This window comes from Chiloscyllium punctatum, chromosome 15, assembly GCF_047496795.1.
Source record: "Chiloscyllium punctatum isolate Juve2018m chromosome 15, sChiPun1.3, whole genome shotgun sequence".
Classification (NCBI taxonomy): domain Eukaryota; kingdom Metazoa; phylum Chordata; class Chondrichthyes; order Orectolobiformes; family Hemiscylliidae; genus Chiloscyllium; species Chiloscyllium punctatum.
In genome coordinates, this window is record NC_092753.1 from 79,847,478 (window position 1) to 79,870,768 (window position 23,291).

Sequence of the window (23,291 nt, forward strand, 5' to 3'; positions counted from 1 at the left end):
ACCATTTTGTGACCTGATGTACATACTTCAATTGAAACATTTTCTGTAGTTTTTCCCTACCAACCCTTGATCTCCATATAACATTTATCCCAAAGATTTTACCTCTCTCAAGCCAGGGTGATAATGTACATAAAACAGAGCCAGGAATTCTTTCATCAGGTTTTCTTCCTCATCGGAATACTACTAAATACTGCCCACATTCCATAATGAGTAAACAAAATTCTGACTTTTAGTCAAACACATTCAAAGGCATAATTCTGTCCACACTGATGTCTCATTCTAATTTACATGTTTCCATCTGTTCTCATCACATTATGCAGTGAACAGCGACCAAAAAAAAACAAATGGCACCACAAATACAAACGTTGGTCATTATCTCGATGCAGCAAAAAGACACAGTACAATTCCCTCTCCTGTATCTCAACATGCTCTTCAACTTCAAATGTGCAACACTAAAAATAGTATGTTCTTCGATAAAACCAATTTTTCCACAAAAGGCTCAAACAAAAAATTGAAACTACTCAAACAAGTTTTACTTGTGACCATTATTCCCACAAAAAGAACATTTTTCCCATCATATTTGGCTAGATTTGAATGTAAGTCACAAAACTGATGGTCAAGGCCTAACCCTCTGCGCCACAGATGAATATTTGGTTTGAAGGAGAATAAAACATGCTAATTGTCTACATGTTTGCCAGAGTGACAGATTACAAAAATTCAAATTTTGTCAAGTATCCAAGGCTAGTTCCAAATGGAACAAACATTTGAAGGCTCGCTTATCTCATTCCTGAGATGAATGACTCACTTCATGAAGAAAGTTTGAAAAAGTTCGACCTATATGCATTGCAATTTATAACAGCCAGGTGATCTTATTCAAAGACAAGATCCTGAGGGGACGAGAAAGGGTGAATACGAAGAGGCGGTGTCCTTTTGTTGGGGAGGCTAATGAGGAGATATGGGCTAAAAAAAGAAACTTCTTAAAAAGGTGAAGAAAAGGAGATTTTTTTTCCTCTGAGGGTTATTAGAGTTGAAACTCTCTTCAACAGAACACAGGGATTTATTCACGACCAAATTAGATGAGATTTCAAAGACAAAGGAGTCAAGATTTACAGTGATTTAAGTGGAGTCCAAAACGCAACTAGATCAGCCATCATCTGAATGAATAGAGTTGGAACACGTTCAAAAGGGCCAAGTGTCCTACTTGCGCTCTGTTCTACGGAAAGGAAGGAGTGGAAATTTATAGCATTATTCATCGTGCTACTACAAAGGACAGCAAAAAACTGTACATATTTTACTGAGCAGTTATTGACAGGTAGTACACCTATAAAACACTATGATTGTGTTCTTGTATCGCTTTTGATAAACAGGGCTTCAAGTGTTGGCGATGTAATCACATTACAGCCAAGAGACATTTTAAAAAGTTCACACTTTAGAAACAGTGTCCCCAATTCAGCAATCATGTTAGAGCGAAATCACTTTAAATAAATGGACAATATAACAGAACAACCTGTACTGAGGATAAAACGAAGGGGAGAAAATGTGGTGAAAGGAGCAAAAGTGATCTTGCTGTTAAAATAATTTGTCCCATATTTTGATCACAAAACCAAGAAGGTAAAACATCAATCATACCTTGGAAAAATAGATTGTTCAAACTTTTATGACAGATTTTAGGCAGTGACTTGTTTGAAAGTGATTTGTTAGAAATATACTTACCATATAGATGCCAATTGAGCTTGTGGTAAACTGGATTGCATTAAGATGGTTCTTGCCTGTGGGCCTGTAAAATGAAAACTTTCCATTCAGTATTGTTCAATGTATTGCCAAATTTCTGCTCATGCCTGCAATTCCCGAGTTTCTGGACAGAAAGAGGGATAATTTCACAAAGGTCAGGATTTCCACCTTCTCTGATAAAGTTAGGACTAACATTTCACAGTGAGAGAAAATAGGTAAATTGACAATACTCTCTCAAGAGAAAAGTAACTGAATAGTGTCTGCAATTTTTAGGCATAACTATTGCTTCTCATGATCTTAAGCACAGGACAGACATTGAGACGAATAAAACAAAAACTAATGAAAGGTCAGAGAGAAAACAATGAACAGTGGAATGAACAGGAAAAAAAAGAGCATCTGAGGTCAAAAAAAAATACAGCCAATTACATGTTCACTCAAGTTAACGTCATGCATTGTTAAAATGTGCTGGCGAGTAAAAGGGCATCTTTGAGTTTGAGGATTCCGTGTTTCCTCCAATGCTTCTTGCGCTTGACTATTCAAGACAGGATTTGATGGCTGGAAAACCACAAAAATATTTCAGCTGGCTAAAGGGAGAAGCTTGAAACAGAATGGAAGTGCAGATACAATCAGAATGTGCAATCCACTGTTTAAAAAAAAACTAATCTGAAACAGTGGAGAGTTTACTGCTGCAAAATATTCTGCTATGTCAGAACATGGAAATCCTCATCGAAAACTTTCAGGAATTAAAAACCCCAAATGACAAGTAGAGATTACATTCTCTGAACTGCATCTCCTTATGATCCTGACCACTCCCATCATGAACCACATTACTCCAGGATGTAACAGCAATAGTTTACACCTACAACTTATTCAGTTGAGGAAGACTGCACAAAAAAGCACAAATTTAAATCATAAATTTAACTTCTAAGTGAGACACACACACACATCCATCCTGTGTCTTTAGTAGTCATTCCAAGGTGAAAGCCAAAATAAATTACAGACTTGAAGCTCCAGTCAAACTTTTAAGCCGACTTGCGGTCACAAACATCCAGAGGGCAGTAGCAAGCTTTCCTTGTTTTCTCAAAAAAAAGTATGTGACCATTTTATAATGAATTTATATAAATGACTTGGCTGCGAATGTCGGAGATATGGTTAGTACATTTGCAGACAACACAAAAATAGGTGGTGCAGTGGAAATGAAGAAGGTTATCTCACTACTATGGGACCTCGATCAGATAGGCCAATGGGCAAAGAAATGACAGATGGAATTGAATTTTGATAAACGCGAGGTACTGCATTTTGGCAAGGCAAACCAGGGCAGGACTGGTGTTGGACCTGACAAAGCAGCAGCACTCCGAAAGCTTGTACTTCCAAATAAACCTGATTGACTATAACCTGGTGGTGTGCGATTTTTAATCTTGTAATAACAGGTAACATCCCATTTGTCTTTGTGATTGCATGTTGCACCTGCATTCTAACATTTTATGACTCATGCACTTGAACATCTGAATTCCTCTGCACCTTAGAATTGTACAAATTGTTGAAGTAATAAGCTGTTTCTTCCACCTATCAAAATAAACATTTTTATATTTCCTCATGTTGTACTCCAGGTTTTCCCCAACCTGTCTGCATACCTATACAACTTTCTTATATCTTACTCCCAACATATTTTGCTATCTTGGCGTGTCATCTGTCAGTATGGTGACCACGCCTTTGTAGTCCTCATCACATTTTTGGATCACTGCAATCTCTTTTGGGGTAGAAGTGACCTGTACAAGAAGGATGGATTGCACCTGAATTGGTAAGGGACTAATATCCTGGCAGGAAAAGTTGAGCTGCTCGAGAGGATTTAAACTGGTTAAGCGCAGGGGTGGGACCAGGGTGATACTGAGAAAAGAGATCAATCTGAGACTGGTACAGTTGAAAAAAGAAGCGAGTCACAAACAGTGCAGGCAGGAACAAAGTAGGACTGATAAATTAAACTGCACTTACTTCAATTCAAGAGACTTAAAAGGGAAGGCAGGTGAATTCAAGGCATAGTTGGGAACATGGGACTGGGATATCATAGCAATTACAGAAATGTGGCTCAGGGATGGACAGGACTGGCAGCTTAATGTTCCAGGATACAAAAGTTATAGGAAGGATAGAAAGGGAGGCAAGAGAGGAGGGGAGTAGAGTTTTCGATAAGGGATAGCATTACAGTTGTACTGAGGGAGGAAATTCCCAGAATTACATCCAGGGAAGTTATTTAGGTGGAACTGAGAAATAAGAAAGGGATGATCACCTTATTGGGGTTGTATTATAGACCCCTTAGCCGTCAGTGGGAAATCGGGAAACAAATTTGTAAGGAGATTTCAGTTATCTGTAAGAATAATAGGGTGGTTATGGGAGGGGATTTTAACTTTCCAAACAAACTGGGACTGCCATAGTGTTAAGGGTTTAGATGGAGAGGAATTTGTTAAGAGTGTACAAGAAAATGTTTTGAGTCAATGTGTGGATGTACCTACTAGAGAAGATGCAAAATTTGACCTACGCTTAGGAAAGAAGGCAGGGCAGGTGACTGAGGTGTCAGTGGGGGAGCACTTTGGGGCCAGCGACCATAATTCTATTACACTTAAAATAGTGATGGAAAAGGATAGACCAGATCTAACAGTTGAAGTTCTGAATTGAAGGAAAGCTAATTTTGATGGCATTAGGCAAGAACTTGCAACTGATTGGGTGCAGATGTTCGCAGGTAAAGGGACGGCTGGAATTTGGGAAGCCTTCCAAAATGAGATAACGAGAGTCCAGTGACAGTATATTCCTGTTTGGGTGAAAGGAAAGTCTGGTAGGTATAGGGAATTCTGGATGACAAGAGAAATGGAGTGTTTGATGAAGAAAAAGAAGGAAGCATATGTCACGTATAGACAGGATGGATCGAATGAATTCTTACAAGAGTATAAAGGCATTCAGAGTGTACCTAAGAGGGAAATCAAGAGGGCAAAAACAGGACATGAGATAGCTTTGGCAAATAGGGTTAAGGAGAATCTAAAGGGTTTTTAGAAATACATTCAGGACAAAAGGTAACGAGGAAGAGAATAGGGCACCTAAAAGATCAATAAGGCGGCCTCTGTGTGAAGCCGCAGGAAATGGGGGAGATACTAAACGAGTATTTTACATCAGTGTTTACTGGGTAAAAGCACTTGGAAGATACAGAATGTGGGGAAATAGTTAGAGATACCTTGAAAAATGTCCATACTACAGAGGAGGAAGTGGTGAATGTCTTGAAACGCATAAAACGGAATAAATCCCCAGGACATGATCAGGTGTACCCTAGAACTCTGTGGTAAAGTAGGGAAGTGATTGCTGGGCCTCTTGCTGAGATATTTGTATCGATAGTCACAGGTGAGATGCCAGAAGACTGGAGATTGGTTAACATGGTGCCATTATTTAAGAAAGGTGGTAAGGACAAGCCAGGGAACTACAGACCAATGAGCCTGACGTCAGTGGTGGGTAAGTTGTTGAAGGGAATCCTGAGGGACACGATTTACACCTACTTGGAAAGGCAAGGCAAGGGATAGTCAATATGGCTTTGTGCGTGGGAAATCATGTCTCACAAACTTGATTAAGTTTTTTGAAAATGTACAAAGAGTATTGATGGATGGCAGAGCGGTGGACGTGATCCATATGGACTTCAGTAAGGCCTTCAGCAAGGTTCCCCATGGGAGGCAAAGTTAGATCTCATTGAATACAGGGAGAACTATCCATTTGGATACACTACTGGCTCAAAAAGGTAGAAGACAGAGGGTGGTGGTGAAGGGCTGTTTTTTCGACTCGAGACCTGTGACCAGTGGCAGATGTGAGCATAGGAGGTATAGTTAGCAAGTTTGCACATGACACCAAAATTAGCAGTGGAATGGACAGTGAAGGCTACCTCAGATTACACCAGGATCTTGATCAGATGGGCCAATGGGCTGAGGAGTACCCGATGGAGTTTAATTTAGATCAATGCAAAGTGCTGATTTTGGGAAAGCAAATCTTATCCACTTAATGGTAAGGTCCGATGGAGTGTTGCTGAATAAAGAGACCTTGGATTTCAGGTTCATAGTTCCTTGAAAGTGGAGTCACAGGTAGATAGGATAGTGAAGGCAGCATTTGATATGCTTTCCTTCATTGGTCAGAGTATTGGGTACAGGAGTTGGGAGGTCATGTTGCACCTGTACAGGACATTGGTTATGCCACTGTTGGAATGATTTTCTGGTCTCTTTCCTATAAGAAGGATGTTGTGAAACTTGAACGGGTTCAGAAAAGATTTACAAGAATGTTGCCAGGGTTGGAAGTTTTGAGCTGTAGGGGGGAGGCTGAATCGGCTGGTGCTGTTTTCCCTGGACCGTTGAAGGCTGAGGGGTGACCTCATAGATGTTTACAAAATCATGCAGGGCATGGATAGGATAAATGGAAATGGTTAAAAAGTTCCCAGAAGAATATGGACAGGTTATGTGAGTGGACAAAACTTGCAGATAATATATGATGTGGGGAAATGTGAGGTTACACATTTTGACAAGAAGAGGAGCCGAATATCATCTATTTAAAGGGAGTAAGTCTGCAGAAAGCTTCAGAACAGCAGGATTTGGGAGTCTTTGCCTATGAAACATAATGAGATAGCATCCATGTTCAGTGGGTAATAGAGAAGACATATGGTGGCCTTTATTTCACTGGAATTTCAAAGGAAAAAAGGCAACTCTATTCAAACATATTAGCTTCTTCAGGGATCTAAGTGTGACAATGCCATCACTTTTAAAAAATTATTTCTCCCTGGGCTTTTTTTTGAAGGGAGGTTGTGGAGGCTACTGGAACCGACCTAAGACAATAAGTTAAGAGGCTACTAAGTTTTTCTTTAAAACAAACAGGTCTAACAACAGAAGGGGATTGACCAGTTCTCCCAGATCAGGCTTTCTAGTTTCTTTTAAAGCGATAGGGTGGCACAGTGGCTCAGTGGTCAGCACTGCTGCCTCACAACGCCAGGAACCCGCGTTCGATTCCAGCATCTGACAACTATCTGCGTGGAATTTGCACATTGTCCCTGCGTCTGCGTGGGTTTCCGTTAGGTGCTCCGGTTTCATCCCACAGTCCAAAAGATGTGCAGGTTAGGTGAATTGGCTGTGCTGAATTGTCCATACTATTTAGAGAAATGTAGGATTGGGGGAACAGCCATGGTTGGTTACTCTTCAGAGAGTCAGTGTGGACATTTTGGGCCAAAAGGGCCTGTTTCCATACTTTGGAGATCTAAGATAGCATTAGAAGCTGTTTGGGTCCCTGAAGGGTTCTAAGTTTCAGCAAATTATGCCTAACTGACTTTCTCTGAAACTGTTCTCATGTGATTCCCTCCGGAATTGGGAAACTGTACGTAAGAATGTGCCTGAATTTGCCTCTTTGCCAAGGGGTGTGTGTGTTTACGCGATGTTACTACATTGGAACAATTAATTAGCAATAGGTACTGTAATAATTATTCTGTCAAGTTTTCCAATTCTTACGTTATTTTAAATTCCTCTTTTTGTTTGTATCTTAACGAGTGTTTAAATAAATTGTGTTTTGCCTAATGTCGAGTGGTTTGACCAGTTGTGTCACACCTGGAACACCCATGCCACATCTACCTTTAAACTGAGAAAAAGCTAGGGTCTGCGCTACCTTCTTAAAACGTTTGAGGGGGCCTGGTCTAGTCCATAACATCAGGTAAATGCAGAGAAAGTGTTTGCTTTTGTGGAGTGACTAGAACTGGGGGATAATTTCAGATTTAAGTTACAGATCAAGAAGCATTTCTTCTGAGCAAGACTTTGGAAATCTGAAGCACAAAGGGTCAGAGTTCAGGATTCTCTTCAAGTTAACTTGCAGGTTCAGTTGCAGTTGAGAAGGCAAATATGATGCTGGCATTAAATGTTGAGAGAGCCAGAATTCAAGAAGGGAATGTACTGCATAGGCGGAGGGGTGAGTGTACTGTATTATCTCAAAACCATTACTCCTGTTTACTTCTCAGTTCCAACCACATAGCTTCACTGGACAATCCCCCGGGATAATCCTCTAAGTACGGCAATTATGTTTTCCGTTTAATAAACAACACTCCTCCTCTCTTTCATCCTTCCTATAACATCGGAAGCTACGATACCATTGTCTCGTGTTCCCAACCATGCTCTGACTTCATCAGCCTTACCTGGCAGGCCTCTTACATTGAAATAAATGCATTTTAATTCTTAAGTCTATCCTTGTTCTCTGCTGTGCTCTTAGCTGCCTTGTCTTTTTAAACTCTATTTTTAAAAATTCTGTATCAAACTTAACCACCTCTCTTGTCTCACTACTGCTTGGGGCCCCAGCTCCTTAACCTGTCCTATCTTCCTATCCCTACACTCATTTACAAATGGCACCAGGAGTAATCCAGACATTACCAGCCTTGAAGTCCTGTTTTTTATCCTCCTGCCTAACTCCCTATATTCACACTGCAGAACCTCAGCCCTTTTTCGACCTTTGTCACTGGTACCAATGTGTACAATGACCTCTAGCTGCTCACGCTCCCCTCTAAGAATTTGCTGCAACTGCTCTGAGACATGCTTCACCCTGGCATCAGGGAGGCAACACCCCATTCTGAAGTCTCGTTCGCAACTGCAGAAATGTCTGTGCCTGACGAGAGGGTCTCCTATCACAATTGCTCACTTGGACTTTGCCATACTTCACTGCAGAGCCAACCATAGACCTGGCTGCTGCTATGTACCCCTGTGAGACGATTCCACCTTCTTCCAACCTCCAACTCCCCCCACAGAGAGTTTAAGTGGGGGGGGGGGGGGGGGGGGAAGAGGAGGAGGAGACTGGACCACTGGTATGACCACCTCAATGAAGCTACCGTTATATTCTCTGCCTCCTCTAGGCTCCTTGCTGCTTCCGACTGCCACTCCAACCAGTCGGAGAGTAGCTGCAGACAGAGAGACTTCCTGCAGACACAGTCGCCAGGAACACTCAACTGCTACCTGATCGCCCACATCTGACAGGAGGAGCATACCACACCAATGACTGCTCTCTCTGCCCCTTTAACAACTAGCAACCTTGCGGTTGGGGGAGGGGGCAGAGGAGATAGGAGGGAGGAGAGTCTTACCTTGCTGCTGCTCACCCTCAAAGCCTGGCATTCACGTAAAACTCAATCGGTCCATGTAATATTACCTCTTACCTGTTAAATGTCCACTCATTGTTTTATCATGACTGTTGAAAAGCTGCCTGTATTTCAACCTTGACGACTGTGGAACAGCCCATTCTACACCAGCAGCCAAAGGCGGTACACTAAAACATAGCAAATTAAGACAGGTCAAACAAACATTCATTCAAACAGATTAATTCAATGTATTCAATACTCCTTAATTCAATACTCATTTCTCACAAACAATATACTTTAACCAAGCCACCCAAGAGCACATATTCCATATACTTGGCCTTTTGTGCAGAAAGTCTGACCAAACTTTATGCCGATTAAACTGTAATACAAACTTTGAAATGAAGACTTACAAGTCAAAATCCATTGCATTATAAATACAATACTGTTTGTTCGATACTACTCTCTTTCTGCAAGTGACCTTTTGTCTGTTCTCTGGGCATTTCAAGTTATGCTATATCCTAAATGTTGTGTTGAGCTAATCTTTACTGCCAGACAGACAGAAAAAAAATGCTCAACAGAAAAGCCAGAGAACAACACCGTTTTTTTGGTATTGTAGGTAGAAAATGTTCTCGTCTACAACAGAACAATAAATAAACATTCACCACTTCAATTGTGCCATCTCTGAAACACTAAAACAGAGGTGAGGGGGTATTCTCTCCTAAAGTGGGGTGAAAGAAATAATGATCAAGAGCGAGTAACTCTGGCGGATGGTTAGACAGGGTTCAAAACAGTTTATTTGCAGCAGTAATAGAACAACAGGTTTTCCTCTGCGCTTGCCAGTGGTACGAGGTAGTGAAATATTCAATGCACTCTTCTGTGTTCATGTGAATTGAAGCTCAATTGTTTGAAAATAAATTCAATGCTGTACGACCAGACATTCAGCAATGAACAGCAATTTCCAACTCAAACTTACAAAAAAAAGTTTGTTGTAAAATCCACAGGGAAACATCAGGGGTAAATACAGTGGAATTGGTCTGGATGGGATATACTTCGGAGGGTCGGTGTGGCATTGTTAGGCCAAAGGGCCCGTTTCCACACAGCAGGGATTCTAATTCTAAACAAAAATGCTCACGTGCCCAAGCCAGTCTCAGACAATCATCTCTCAAATTTCCAGCAGGCAACTCTGGATGAGAAAGCTTGAGGCTTATTAGCTTTCTAACCCAGTCATTTCAAGTCAAGTTAGAGCACCCAGCACCGACAATGGTGGCTCGCCCAGATTATTTTTCTGTTCTTTCTTAGTACAATGTCTCCATGGACTATTTCCTCTTACTCATCTGGCAAGCTGTCATGCAGCACAGAAACAGACCCTTCGGTCCAACTCATGCATGCTGCCCAAACATCCCAATCTGGCCTAGTCTCATTTGCCATGGTCTTTGTTGGGAGAGGATCTACTAGTGCAGGGATATCTTTCTGTAATTCTCCAGGGCCTTGGTGAGACCACAGTTGGAGTATTATGTCCAGTGTTGACCACCTTATTTAAAAACAATTCTGTCAACGGAAGGAGCGCAATAAAAGGGTTACCCAACAGAGCCCTGGGATGGCAGACTGACACATGAAGAGAAACTACATCAATTAGGACTTTATTCACTAGAGACTTCCGAAATAATAGTGGAGGAAGGGGGCACATGGAGAGGATATCTCACAGAAGCCTATTATATTCTAACAGGACGAGACAAGGTAATTACAGGGAAGATGTTCTCTGTAACTGGACAAGACCAGACCAGGGATCACAATCTAAAGCTAAGTGTAGGTCTTTTAGGATAGATATGACAAATTTCTTCACCAGGGGGGTGAATGTGTGGAATTCTCTGCCACAGACAACAATTGAGGCCAAAACATAGCACCTTTTCAAGAAAGAGATTGATGTATTTCTGAGGGCTAAAGGGATCAAAGAGTATGCAGAGAAAGTGAGAACACAGTTCTGAGCTGGATGATTATCACGACCACATTCAAGGGTGACGCAGGCTCAAGCAGCCAAATGGTCAACCACTGCAGCTATTTTCTATGTTTCTGCAGTGCAGTATAATAAATTTGCAGACAAGCTGTTGCACTTTCAAGAGGGGAAAAAAAGAAACAAATCAATTTATAGTCTCTCACCGCAACACCAAGTCTTGAAATAAGCAAACCATATCAACTGAATTCAACATTGTTCAGGTTGGATGTACAAGTTGCACTCAGCTGCTCCCTTGTATCATGAATTTTGCTGCCAATAACACAGTGAGATCCTACCATTTATTTATTGTTGAATTCACCTGTCTCTGGTCTGTTTAAGTGTTAACAAAAGGACAAATGCATCCAATATGGAAGCTGCAGATAATCAACGTTTCAATTATTATCCCTCAGCAGAATGTGTTTCTCAAAAACAAAAACTTCAAGATAAAATTGCTTCTGCTTATGTTTTATTCAAAACATCATCCTGCCATGTAATCGTTCAGTCCTTGTCAGTGCAGTGCAGTGTCTCTGCACAAAGTAGGATCAGCATTCACCATGCCCTTACCAGAAGGAGCAATGAGCCATGCAATTGTGAACGCTGTTGACTGGGCGCAAGATCAAAACAAAATCCAAAACAAACTTCCACACACAATACATCAGCAACCTCTCTGGGCAAGTTATGGGAGTGACAATCACATCTCAAGATCAAATAAAATTCCTCTGGGGCAGATGGGACTGAACGTGGATCTTCTGACACAAAGATACGTGTACGATCACGGCATCACAGGACACTAGTTGGCTCATTCTATACAACTAGATTATACACATAGCTAATCACAACCTCCTTTTAATTGTTTCAAAATCGGTGAATTATGCCAACAAAAGCATTGAATTCTATTCCAATTTAAAATCGATCAGCTAAACAATTTTAAAACAAGCAAAGCGGAGGGGCCAAAACAAAGTGTTTTGTTGACTTGTCCTTAAATTTGAGCTCCTTCTCACAGATGATATTATTTGAGCTACATGGCTTTGGTTTTTTTTAAACATATTAAACAATTTGTACAGTTTCAATGATACCAAAAAAAAGGGTATAAATGAAATTCAAGTCCAGGTGAAGAACTCACGTGACATTCCCTATGTCAAATGACTGTGCCTTTTGTAGTTTTGTTCCATTTGCTTGACTGACTGATGCAGAGCGACTGAATGAAGAACTCTTTGGCAATGTGGCTCCTATAAGATACAAAACAAACTTGTAACTTGTCAATCTTGTCTCCCCATCCCTCAGCATTATCTTCCAGCGTAACTTGACTATCTTTTCCCATCGTAGGACACTCTTATGTCATTGCTCCTTTGTACATCACTCCACCAATCCCTCCCTACTGTTGGTAGGTTAACATTAATCTGCTGTACTTTGTAGCCTTGAGAATTAATTCCAAGTGCCATGTCGCTAACAGTCTCCTAGCTTTCAGAAATCAAGTCTTTTTCTTTTAAAAAGGTAGGGAGAGCGAGAGAGAGTGCGACAGAGCGCAACAGAGAGAAAGCATAGCCAGTCAGGCAGCATCCGAAGAGCAGGAGAATGGATGTTTTGAGAGAGAGAGAGGAGTGGCAGGGCAAGCAAGGGGCTGGGGGGAGAACGAGGGACAGGAGGGAAGAGAAGGGAAGTCAAGCGAGTGGTGGGGGTGTGGGAAGGAAGGGGAGGCAGTGGTGGTGGTTAAAGAAAGAACAGACAGAACCAGACGAGATTAGACTAGATACAGTGTGGAAACAGGCCCTTCGGCCCAACAAGTCCACACCAACCCACCCAGACCCATTCCCCTACATTTATCCCTTCACCTAACACTACAGGCAATTTAGCATGGCCAATTCACCTAACGTGCACATTTTTGGATTGTGGGAGGAAACCAGAGCACCCGGAGGTAACCCACGCAGACACGGGGAGAACATGTAAACTCCACAGAGTCAGTCACCTGAGGCGGGAATTGAACCCAGGTCTCTGGTGCTGTGAGGCAGCAGCGCTTACCACTGTGCCACCATGCCGCCCACAATGGGGGAGAGAGAGAGAGAGAGAGAGAGAGAGAGAGAGAGAGAGAAAAAGAGAAAAAGAGAGAGAGAGAGAGAGAGAGAGAGAGAGAGAGAGAGAGAGAGAGAGAGAGAGAGAGAGAGAGAGAGAGAGAGAGAGAGAGAGAGACAGAGACAATGGGGAAAAGAGCAGCAAAAAGTCAAATAGAAGGATTGCTGGTACGCCGAAAGAGAGTGTTAAATGCAGAGTACTGTTGTCACAAGTGGGGATGGTTGAAAATGGGTCAGCAGTGCTGGGAGCAACTCATACAAAACAAGATCGAGGGGTGTGAGGGTAGATCATCAACATGGAGCAAGATGTTCATGTTCTGAAGTTGTTAAATTCCATATTGAATCCTGAAGACTATAAAAACACCTAGGTGGAAGTTGGAGATATTGTTATTGCAGCTTGCATTGACCTTCGCTGGAGAACTGCAGAAGGCCTGAGTCGGAAGGTTGATATGGAAACAAGTTGGCTGAAGTGACAGTTAACTGGAAGCTTGGGTCATTCTTGCAGACCGAGTGGTCACCGGTGTCTGCATTGCTTCTCATCATTGTAGAGGAGATCACATTGTGAGCAACATATACAGCAGACTAGACCGAAAACAATGTGTAGGTAAATTATTACCAACTGTCAAGGTGCGCCTGAGGCTTCGGGTATTGAGAAATGAGGTGGTTAATGGTCAAGTGTTGGACTTTCTGCAATTGCATGGGAAGGTGCTGTGGAGCTGTGGGGAGTGATGAGAGTGGAAAGGTAGAAGAGTGGACCAGGAGACCCCAGAGGGAATGCTCCCTGCGGAATGCTGACTGAGGAGGTGAGGGACATCCTGCTGGAGGTGATAGAAATGACTGTTTATGATCCTTTGGATACTGAGGCTGGTGAGATGGAAAGTGACGAGCAGCAAGATGCCATGGGAAGGAAGGGGGAGGCAGAAGCTTGAAAATTTGATTGGACATGGTTGAGGGTCCTATCAACCACAGGAGCCTGAAGTACTTATTTGGGGAAGTTAGTTCAGATGCCAAAGCAACATAAGCTGTCACTTCTGCCACCTCCAGCACAAAGTACTCTCAAGTATTTAAACATTGCTAAAATTAGTAATTTGTACTTAAAATGTATAGCTGTCAAGCAAGGGAAATCAGAATCATCTTGTGTTCTGCTCATAGAAATGATTAACACAAAGGACATGAAATTGATTCCCAAGATACTCAGACATTTGTGTGAAAAGACGGGATAAACTGTCCATCTGGAGGTACATACAATAGCACAGCATATACAAGAAGTGGATCAGATGGGACTAGATTAGGTTGAGATATCTGTTGGCATGGACAGGTTGCACTGAAGGGTCTGTTTCCATGCTGTACATCTCTAGGACCTGACATGTGACACAAACAATTTGGCAAATGGCAAATCTATGACTGATGTCAGGAATGTGGTCATGGAAACCAGCAATCACAATACAGGGATCTTTTACTATCAGGTCATGAAGACAAAAACTTGAGAAAAACAGTTAAATCCCATTTTTTAAAAAAAAGGTGGATTTGCTGAGATGACTGAATGACCAGCTTTATCCACTTGATTTGAGATCCTGAAATAAACACTAGGATCAAGCTTTTATTACCAATCTGAACAAAACTTTAATATCATTGGTTCATAATTACTGGACAATTCATGGAAACATAGACAAGACTCTTGTGCTTTCATGTCCATGCAGTTTTTGAAACAGCTATCTACTTAATCCACTACTTTGTTCTTTCCCATACCCGTATAAATTTATTCTTAAAGTTATACCTTCTTTTAAAAAAAAGTGAGTTTTGAGAAGATTTGTAGCTCAGGTTGAGGTTTTGGATGTAGGTTTGCTCGCTGAGCTGAAAGGCTCATTTCCAGACGTTTCATTATGTTACTAGATAACATCTTCAATGGACCTCAGGTGAAGCAATGCTGAAAATTCCTGTTTTCTATTTATATGTTTGGGTTGGTAATGTCATTTCCTGTAGTGATGTCATTTCCTGTTCCTTTTCTCAGGGGTTGGTAGATGGGGGTCTAACTCGATGTGTTTGTTGATAGAGTTCCAGTTGGAATGCTATGCTTCGAGGAATTCTCATGTGTGTTTTTGTTTGACTTGGCTTTGACTGGGACAATACATTCATCCTAGGACAAGCCAAACAAAGACACGCACGAGAATTCCCAGAAGCATGGCATTCCAACCAATCAACAAACACATCGAGTTAGACCCTATCTACCACTCCCCCCGCCCCACCGAGAAAAGGACCAGGAAGTGACATCACCACAGAAAATGGCATCACAAATGTGGGCAGCATGGTGGCACAGTGGTTAGCACTGCTGCCTCTCAGCGCCAGAGACCCGGGTTCAATTCCCGCCTCAGGCAACTGTCTGTGTGGAGTTTGCACATTCTCCCCGTGTCTGCGTGGGTTTCCCCCAGGTGTTCCGGTTTCCTCCCACAGTTCAAAGATTTGCACGTTAGGTGAATTGGCCATGCTAAATTGGCCATGCTAAATTGCCCGTAGTGTTAGGTGAAGGAGTAAATGTAGGAGAATGGGTCTGGGTGAGTTGCTCTTCGAAGGGTCGGTGTGAACTTGTTGGGTCGAAGGGCCTGTTCCCACACTGGAAGTAATCTAATCTAAAATGACATCACCACAGAAAATGACATCACCACCCCAAAGAAACCCAAACATATGAATAGAAAGCAGGAATTTTCAGCATTGCTTCGCATGAAGTCCACTGAAGATATTACCTAGTAAGCTAACGAAATGTCTGGAAATGAACCTTTCAGCTCAGCGAGCAAATCCACATCCAAAACCTTCTAAAAAGGTTACTACATTATCCAGCTTCCATCACTCTTCAAGTAGTACATTGCAGATCACAGTCTGCTGCATAAAAAATTCTGCCTTGAAGTTATTAGCCAATTAACTTGATTTGCATTCTCTGGTTACAGACTTTTTTGTGAGAAGCGTTTCCTACCATTTATCCTGCTGAAACAGAAATTGACATCTCTAAAAACATTTTTCACTCCAAACCAAACAAGCTGTGTTTATCTAGTCTTTCCCTACAACAAAAGTCCCCCATCATGGTACTATTCTGGCAAATTCCCACTGGACCCTCTGAGACTACTGGACAATATTCCAGCAGAGGAGTAACCATTGATTTACGTCACTCCTGTACTCTGAGCCTCAAATTTATTCATGCTTTAAGAGAAACAAATTTATTAGCTTGTCATGCTACTTTAGAGATGTGCATTTATGGACCCACAGATCTTTTTATATTGCATCACTTATTTCATACTAGCTCCTAATTTTCCAAATTCAAACCAGGGAGAAAGATCTCTGAATCTCTGTTATCTTTTGACATTGAACCATTGCTCAAGAGGACGCAAAGATAAGCCACAAAACTAATATCAATATTAGATAATTAACTCATAGGGAAGTTAAGCTTCTCTGTTTGGGAATAATGAAACTGTGGGGTTCTCTCATGTGAGGTTTTAAAGGTCCTTTAAGGATGTGCAAAAAAAATGTCATTACTAACAAAACTGTAAAGCCAAATCAGACAGAATGCATTCCTCTCCAAAGTGTTAGGAAGGTACAAAGGTACTGTACCATTCAGAGAACTGCCAAGCCACCAACAAGTACAGACTGCCAGCAGAACAGCTCTCTAAAAGGTACCTGTCTATAAGAGGTTTGCGCAGAACATTGAAAAGATGACAGAGGAAAATCTGCAGAGGAAGATACAAAGAGAAGAAATGACAGCTGACTGGTTTTGAAAGTTTAATTTTTTGTAAATCTTAACTGGTATTTTTAAAAATCGGACAAGTATTGTAGAGTGGGAGGTCAAAGACAGGTTTAAGAGAAAGGAGTTGTAAATAGCTGGCTTTAATATTCTATATTGGACTTAAAGAATAAAGTTGTTAATTTTTACTTGAAATAGTGACCTCTGGGGTAGCTCTTTGCCTCTCAAATTTTAACAGATTACAAAAGGAGGTAAATCTTTTCCACGTAGCTGGTTTAAGTTCGCAGATGAGCTTACCCTGGTTCGTAACAAAACCATGCAAAAAAAAAATTACCAAAGGATGCCTACTGAAGTGGTCAAGTAAATGGGATAATTTCTTGTATTTCTGGAGGGAGAAAGGATTGAGGGACAGATGAAGGTGGTATTTGGAGCTGATCTATGTAAGGTGATCAGCCTATTTGCCCCAATTAATTTATTTCTGTGTTTTCAAAGTTCTTCTGGTTCAATGCACCAAGACAAAACAACAATCAGCTACCTATAAAAATCTCTCACATGTGAGCCATCTGTACTTAGTTTACAAAACTGAACTCACCCGTATGAGCAAAGGCAGGTAGAGGCTGTACCACAGAAGGTGCCCCATTGGATAGTGCAGGAACTCCTGCCGTAGGAACAGAAGACACCAATGGTGGTGACATGCCAACCACTGGCATTGCTGCCATTGATAACGGTGCTACTGGTCCCATCGAGGGCATCGCTGAAACATTACCAATACCTTAATGGGGAGAATAACAAAGCCATTTTACAAGGGTAACAGTTTTCTAATGATTGAAAGAAAGTACATTTTGACTTTTCAAAAATGAAGGCAGACATCTGCAAAAAGTTGATAGCTAACATTGAAAGATCAAAGTCAATGAAAACTGAGTAGTTATTTGTAAAACAATGACACTAACCAAATGCTGCTGTTGACATGGCTACTGGTATTTGTTTCATGACGGGAGGCAGTGTGGGTGGAAGCGGATGACCCTGCAGTTTTAGCTTAATCAGTTTCATGGCTATAGAAAACTCCAACTGATCCATCTTTCCATCATTATTCAAGTCAGCCAGAGCCCTTCAAAAGGAAATGCACAAGAAAAAGGCATTTTTTATAGGTCAGTGCTAGCAATTCAAATGTTGGAAATACTCAGCAATGTTAAATATGTTAACCAAAGTTAACTGGTAGAAGAGTAAACATTTCAGGTCACTTTTCACAGATGTTGCGACCTGCTGAGTATTAGCAGCATTCTCCTTTAATTACCAAAGTTCACAGCATTTTACTTTTGCACTGTCAACTTCCATAGTACACCAGTATTTGTCATTGTTTGATCACAATCAAAATTTCCATATAGTCTTCCTGGATGCAACAGTGCAGGTTTTTTTTAAATGCAAGAGCTGGAAAAATGGACCCTATACCTGAAATTACTCATCAACCAAAGTACACAAAATAACAGAATTTCATGAAACATCCATGAACCATGATGTTTTCTCTTTGCAGTAGTGCTGGACTAGTAAAAGATGAAGGGCACAAAAAGACAATGAGATCAGAACAAAACTAATCATCAGTGCAAAATTATTCTAATTCCTGATGGCGATGACCTTTAGGTGATTTGGAAATAAGTGAAAAAAAATTCAGTAGGCTTCCCACTTTAGTCTTTCAGTCTCCATCCACAAATACAAATATGAGTCACATTCTTGAGGATTAACTCCAGTACATGGCCTACAGTGTGGAAGGAGGCCATTTGGTCCATCAAGACCACAGCGAGCCTCCACAGAACAGCCTACCCAGACTCTCCCCCCAACCCTGTATTTCCCATGGCTATTCTACCTAGCCTGTACCTCCCTGGACACCGGGTAATTTAGCATGGCCAATTCACACAACAGTTGGAGGGGGAAACTGGAGTACGCAGAGAAACCTAAGCAAACACTGGAAGACAGTGGCCGAGGATAGAATCGAAACCAGGTCTCTGATGCTGAGAGGTGCTGCTAACCACTGAGCTACCATGCCGCCCCACTAAGCCGAACTTATTGCCGTGCTTCTCTCATGTCAGGTTTCGAGAGGCACTAAACTTAGCTACATGTTCAGCAACTGACTATGTCCAGTAGCCAGATTAACGTAGCTAAGTGGTAAATTACAAACTATTCAAGACCAATAGGTAAAATGGGAAAAGTACACATTAGATTGCAGAGTTATGTTTCCTTATGCACCCAGAGAAGGGAAAATTTAACACCTACTCAATACTATATGTCATCTTAGATAAGCATGAGGTATATGTGGTATTAACTTCCAAGGACCGTATAATGATAATTCTTCTTCCTAACTAAGTGCCAAATATTAAGTTGACAATATTATAAAATATCACAATTTATCAGTATGATTGCTTGCTGGGAAGAACTGAATCAAAGTGCAAATGTACCATTCAAGAATAATACTTATTTTAAAATAGCCCTTTCTTCAACAATTAAAAAATATACTCAAATCACATACTTGGAACTTACCATATTTGTGCAAGTACAGGTGGAGGTAATCCAGATTGAAGGAAGAAGTTTCGGGCCTGATCACCTGAATTTGGAAGGGAATAAAAACAGCCAATAATATAGTTTACATACACAATGCAATGTAAAAATTAAACTAACAAACTAAATTAAAAACACATTCTCTGTAAGAGAGTTAGAATATGCATGTTATGTACATTCTAAGACCTTAACTGAGTACCACGCAACATTCAAAGTGACCAATATTCTTAGCACATGGCAGTGCTAATTACAAATTGCTTACACTGGAATGCACTAAATCCTTCAAATACCACAAAGTAAACTTCACATCAAATATAACAGACTGAGATGAAAGTTTGGTGGAGACTCACAAGCAGTAAGAACAGCAGAGATCAACTTTGGTGCTGCAAATACCATGTAATTCGGACATCCAAAAATAACATCTTTTAAAAAGCACAATTTCTAAAGATATGTGAACTGAATTAAATAATGCGCTTATTTTAACATAAATGAGTTTAACTACTCAAACATTCTCAAAAAAGAATTAGAGTCTGTGTTTCTGCTTCTGTGCAGTAAAGTTCCTCAATTTTCCTTTATTTTATACTTGCTACTCCTAATGCTACTCAAGAATATTCCAATGATACTTGGTTTCCCCTCAATCTTTTTCCACTTCAATGCATGTCTTTAATTCCCTGTCACGTTAGGTGTGTGGCCCTCAATCAATTGTCCAGTTTCTTCTGGCATTTTCTACCCTTCTCTCTCACGCTGCTGTTAAATTGGAGACACTGATAAGGCTATGTCAATGACAGTGATACTGCCATCTTTTCTGGGCACACAGCTATTCATGAAAATCATTAGAAAAACATTCAAAAATTCCCTTTGAAATCCTTCTGAACACCATTGAGACACATTTACCAAATTATGTAGTATAAAGGATAACTTTTCATCCCATCCTACAAAGCAATTCCCGATCAAACTTTTGTTTTTGCAATATTGTAAAATAAATGCCAAAGAAATCTGAAAGACGGTGATTGTGATCTAATTCCAGTCTCAGTTATCAGGCCTCCTTTGCTCAACTTCTACAAGCAGAAACACAACAAAGTGGCTTAAACACAAACTACAGCTGGCTTCTCATGCACAAACCAGAAAGCAAGTTAGGGTGTTGCTCAGAGAGGGAGGTTGGCAGGAGAACATGGCCCTACCATTGATGAAGAGCAGTCAGGACATGAGTTATTAGAACATGGCACCGAAACCAGGGTTTTCTTGCAATGGGAGGCCAATAGCTAGATTTATTCCTGCACTTAGTTGTTCAAAAATATTAATTGCCATAATATTACAATAAGATGTAGTAGAGTCATAGAGATGCACAGCATGGAAACAGACTCTTCGGTCCAACCTGTCCATGCCGACCAGGTTAGCTCAGATTTTGCTGTTAAAGGTTATACCTGACTTAATGAAGCTCAGTATAAGTTGTTCAGTGACTTACAGCAAAGTAAAAGATATCCAACGAAGTCTAAGTTGCTGTTGGGGTTTGTATTGTTCTGTCAATAGCCTTGTATTTAAAAACTCTTGTGCTCAATCACTCCAACCATTTCACAACATTGCTGACTTGTGCATTAATTATTGTGACAGCAGGCAGATGGGGCTAGAATCCAATTGTTTAAGCCAACTTTTTAAAGGGCAAAATTCATGTCCTTGCCATTTAACCTCTCTGACCCAGAGACAGAACAGCCCTAATCTTTAGTGTCTTATTTTGGGATTTCTTATTTTACCATTTCTTTGGTTTCTAACTTCGATCTTTCTGTCCTTTTCCTACATCTGATTTGACTCATCCCATTTCCAACTTGCGTCATTTTTCTATTTCAAAGTCATTAAATCTTATTAAGATGACCACTAGTCTGACCATTCCCTATGACCCAGATGCTCTGTTGCCCTTGTTGTGCGGTTATTAACTGATTTCCAGTCATTGTTGGGTAGCGAGAGAAAAAAGCAAACTAAAGGCCAAAGGTGAGCTAACTTATAAAATGCCCTACTCCAGTAAGCTCTGAACCACCCATAAGAGATTGAATGATGGGTAATACAATAGCATAGCAAATGCCAACATGGTGTATTGCAGTAGTTCACAACACATTTACCCCTCCACGTGCTTAATTGTTACTTCCAGCAGAGACATGCTAATCTTCTGAGAGCACAGAATCAAATCCCATTAAGGATGGTGGTGAAATTTAAATTTAATAAATAAAATCTGGAATTTGAAAGCTAGTCTCAGTAATGGTGAACGTGAAAACACCATTCATCATAAAAACCCAGCTGGTTCACAAATGTCCTTTTGGCCGGGAAATGCACCTTACCTGACTTGATCTGTCCTACATGTGGCCTCATACTCACAGCAATGTGATAAAATATTAAATTACCCTCTGAATAGCATAGCAAATCTCTCAAGTCAAGGGCAATTATGGCAACAAATACAAGCCTTACCAGTGATGCCCACATCATATCAAAGATGAAAAAAAAAGCCACAGACAAGTCCAAGAAACTGAAAAGAGAGGCAGAAAAACATTCAGCCCTTTAACCCTGCTCCTCCATTCAATACAACTCCACTTTGCTATCTGCTTCTAAAAAGAAGAAAATGAACAAAACTGAAGTTTTCAAGCAGAGAAACCACAGCACAAGATGAACAATCCACTGCAGAGGTGATTATCAAAATAATGACATGGAACTAATATTAGTAACAACAACAACAGCAAATAATAAAATAAATCTCATTTTCAAAGTTTTATACAGCATATTTCCTTGTCAACACTGAGAACACATTACTGATGATCACAAAAACAAACTTTTGAACAGAAAAAAAAGAGACACCACAGAATGATATGTACTGGACAAAAATGTGGTCTGAGTGCTAATTCATTAAAAACCTTCACCGTGAGATGCATTTCCATAGCAAGAATGGAAAATTAAGCATGAAAATTAAACGAGGCAGGATGTTGTTTATAACTGAACACTGCAACTACAAAGAATTTCTCTGCAATAAGGTGAGAATACTTCTTTTTCTCTATTTGATCTAGGTATCAAAAGAAAGTTCAATAACCCAAAAGCACATGGCACTCATGCATCGAAAAAAACTAATCCCCAGTTGTTCAGCAACCTTGCAACACTTCAGCTGAAAGTGCAGTGCTTATAACCTTGAGAGCTTGCTTTTATTTACCAAGGCTGCATCAACTCCCATGTGACATTTTCGTGGTCACCAACACAGGCAGAGTTTCAAACAAGCTGGAAAGTAAGCCAGAGTTTGATGAAAGGAAGCCATTGACAAACTTCTGAAAAATTACAATGGCTGTTATTTAAGTGCAAAGTCAGTCTTTGAGTTTGTTTTGCCAATTTTGAAAAGGTGCCAAAAATCTGGCGTGGGGAGGTAATGAATTAGAACGAAACCAAAATAATGTGGGTAGGGAAAACCTGAGTAGTAATTGGATTCGGTCTCGCACAAGTAAAAATGTTCTCCTGATGGATTTGAATGATGGCATGTGTGAAATGATTTTCCAACCAATCCAAAAACTGTTTCTTTAAGAAACTTGGAGAAATCCATCCTTTACTGAAGTGGACAAACAAAGATATGACTAATGCTTTGGGCAATTGCCTCAACAAACGGAGGTATTCTTGTGATGAGATGAGCAAAATGGTAGCAATTATGGATCAACTGACAGTTGTAAGAACAATCACCAACATCCTTACAGGATATTAAAGATTTAACAAAAACGGTGTCCAGAAGTTGAGTTAACCTCGTCAACTGCTACTCGTCCTGCCTCACCCAACAGCAGCACTGTGTGGTTTCTCTGAATTGTTCATTCTGTTCATGTTTTCATAACCTCTTTCATCTCTGGGCTTTATTAGTCATCTTAAATCACTGCCAACGTCCACACACTTGGTTAGAATTCCTTCAAGCTGATGTCTGAACTTTACACAGACTGTACCTTGGTCAATGTCACCTTCTTATTTATGCTGACCCTTGGTGACTCACCTGTACAGCTCTTCCCCATCACGATTCAACTTCACCATTTTGGATTCTTGGTTCACCCAAAGATGAATTTCAGGATGCAATTGGTTTCCACAATTAAAAGCTTT

General features: G+C 40.7%; 1 protein-coding gene across 7 annotated transcripts in view; it reads right to left on the reverse strand.

Moving 5' to 3' along the window:
• itsn1 (intersectin 1 (SH3 domain protein)) overlaps positions 1-23,291 on the reverse strand; it is a 203,961-nt gene that overhangs the window by 120,908 nt on the left and 59,762 nt on the right. For all 7 annotated transcript variants that reach the window (XM_072585590.1, XM_072585589.1, XM_072585594.1 and 4 more), the window contains exons 4-9: positions 19,170-19,233; positions 17,588-17,745; positions 17,230-17,409; positions 11,962-12,067; positions 8,924-9,033; positions 1,714-1,777 (exon numbers count right to left, since the gene is read on the reverse strand). In XM_072585590.1, the coding sequence (XP_072441691.1) occupies positions 1,714-1,777; positions 8,924-9,033; positions 11,962-12,067; positions 17,230-17,409; positions 17,588-17,745; positions 19,170-19,233 (682 nt within the window). The remainder of the gene's footprint in view (positions 1-1,713; positions 1,778-8,923; positions 9,034-11,961; positions 12,068-17,229; positions 17,410-17,587; positions 17,746-19,169; positions 19,234-23,291) is intronic.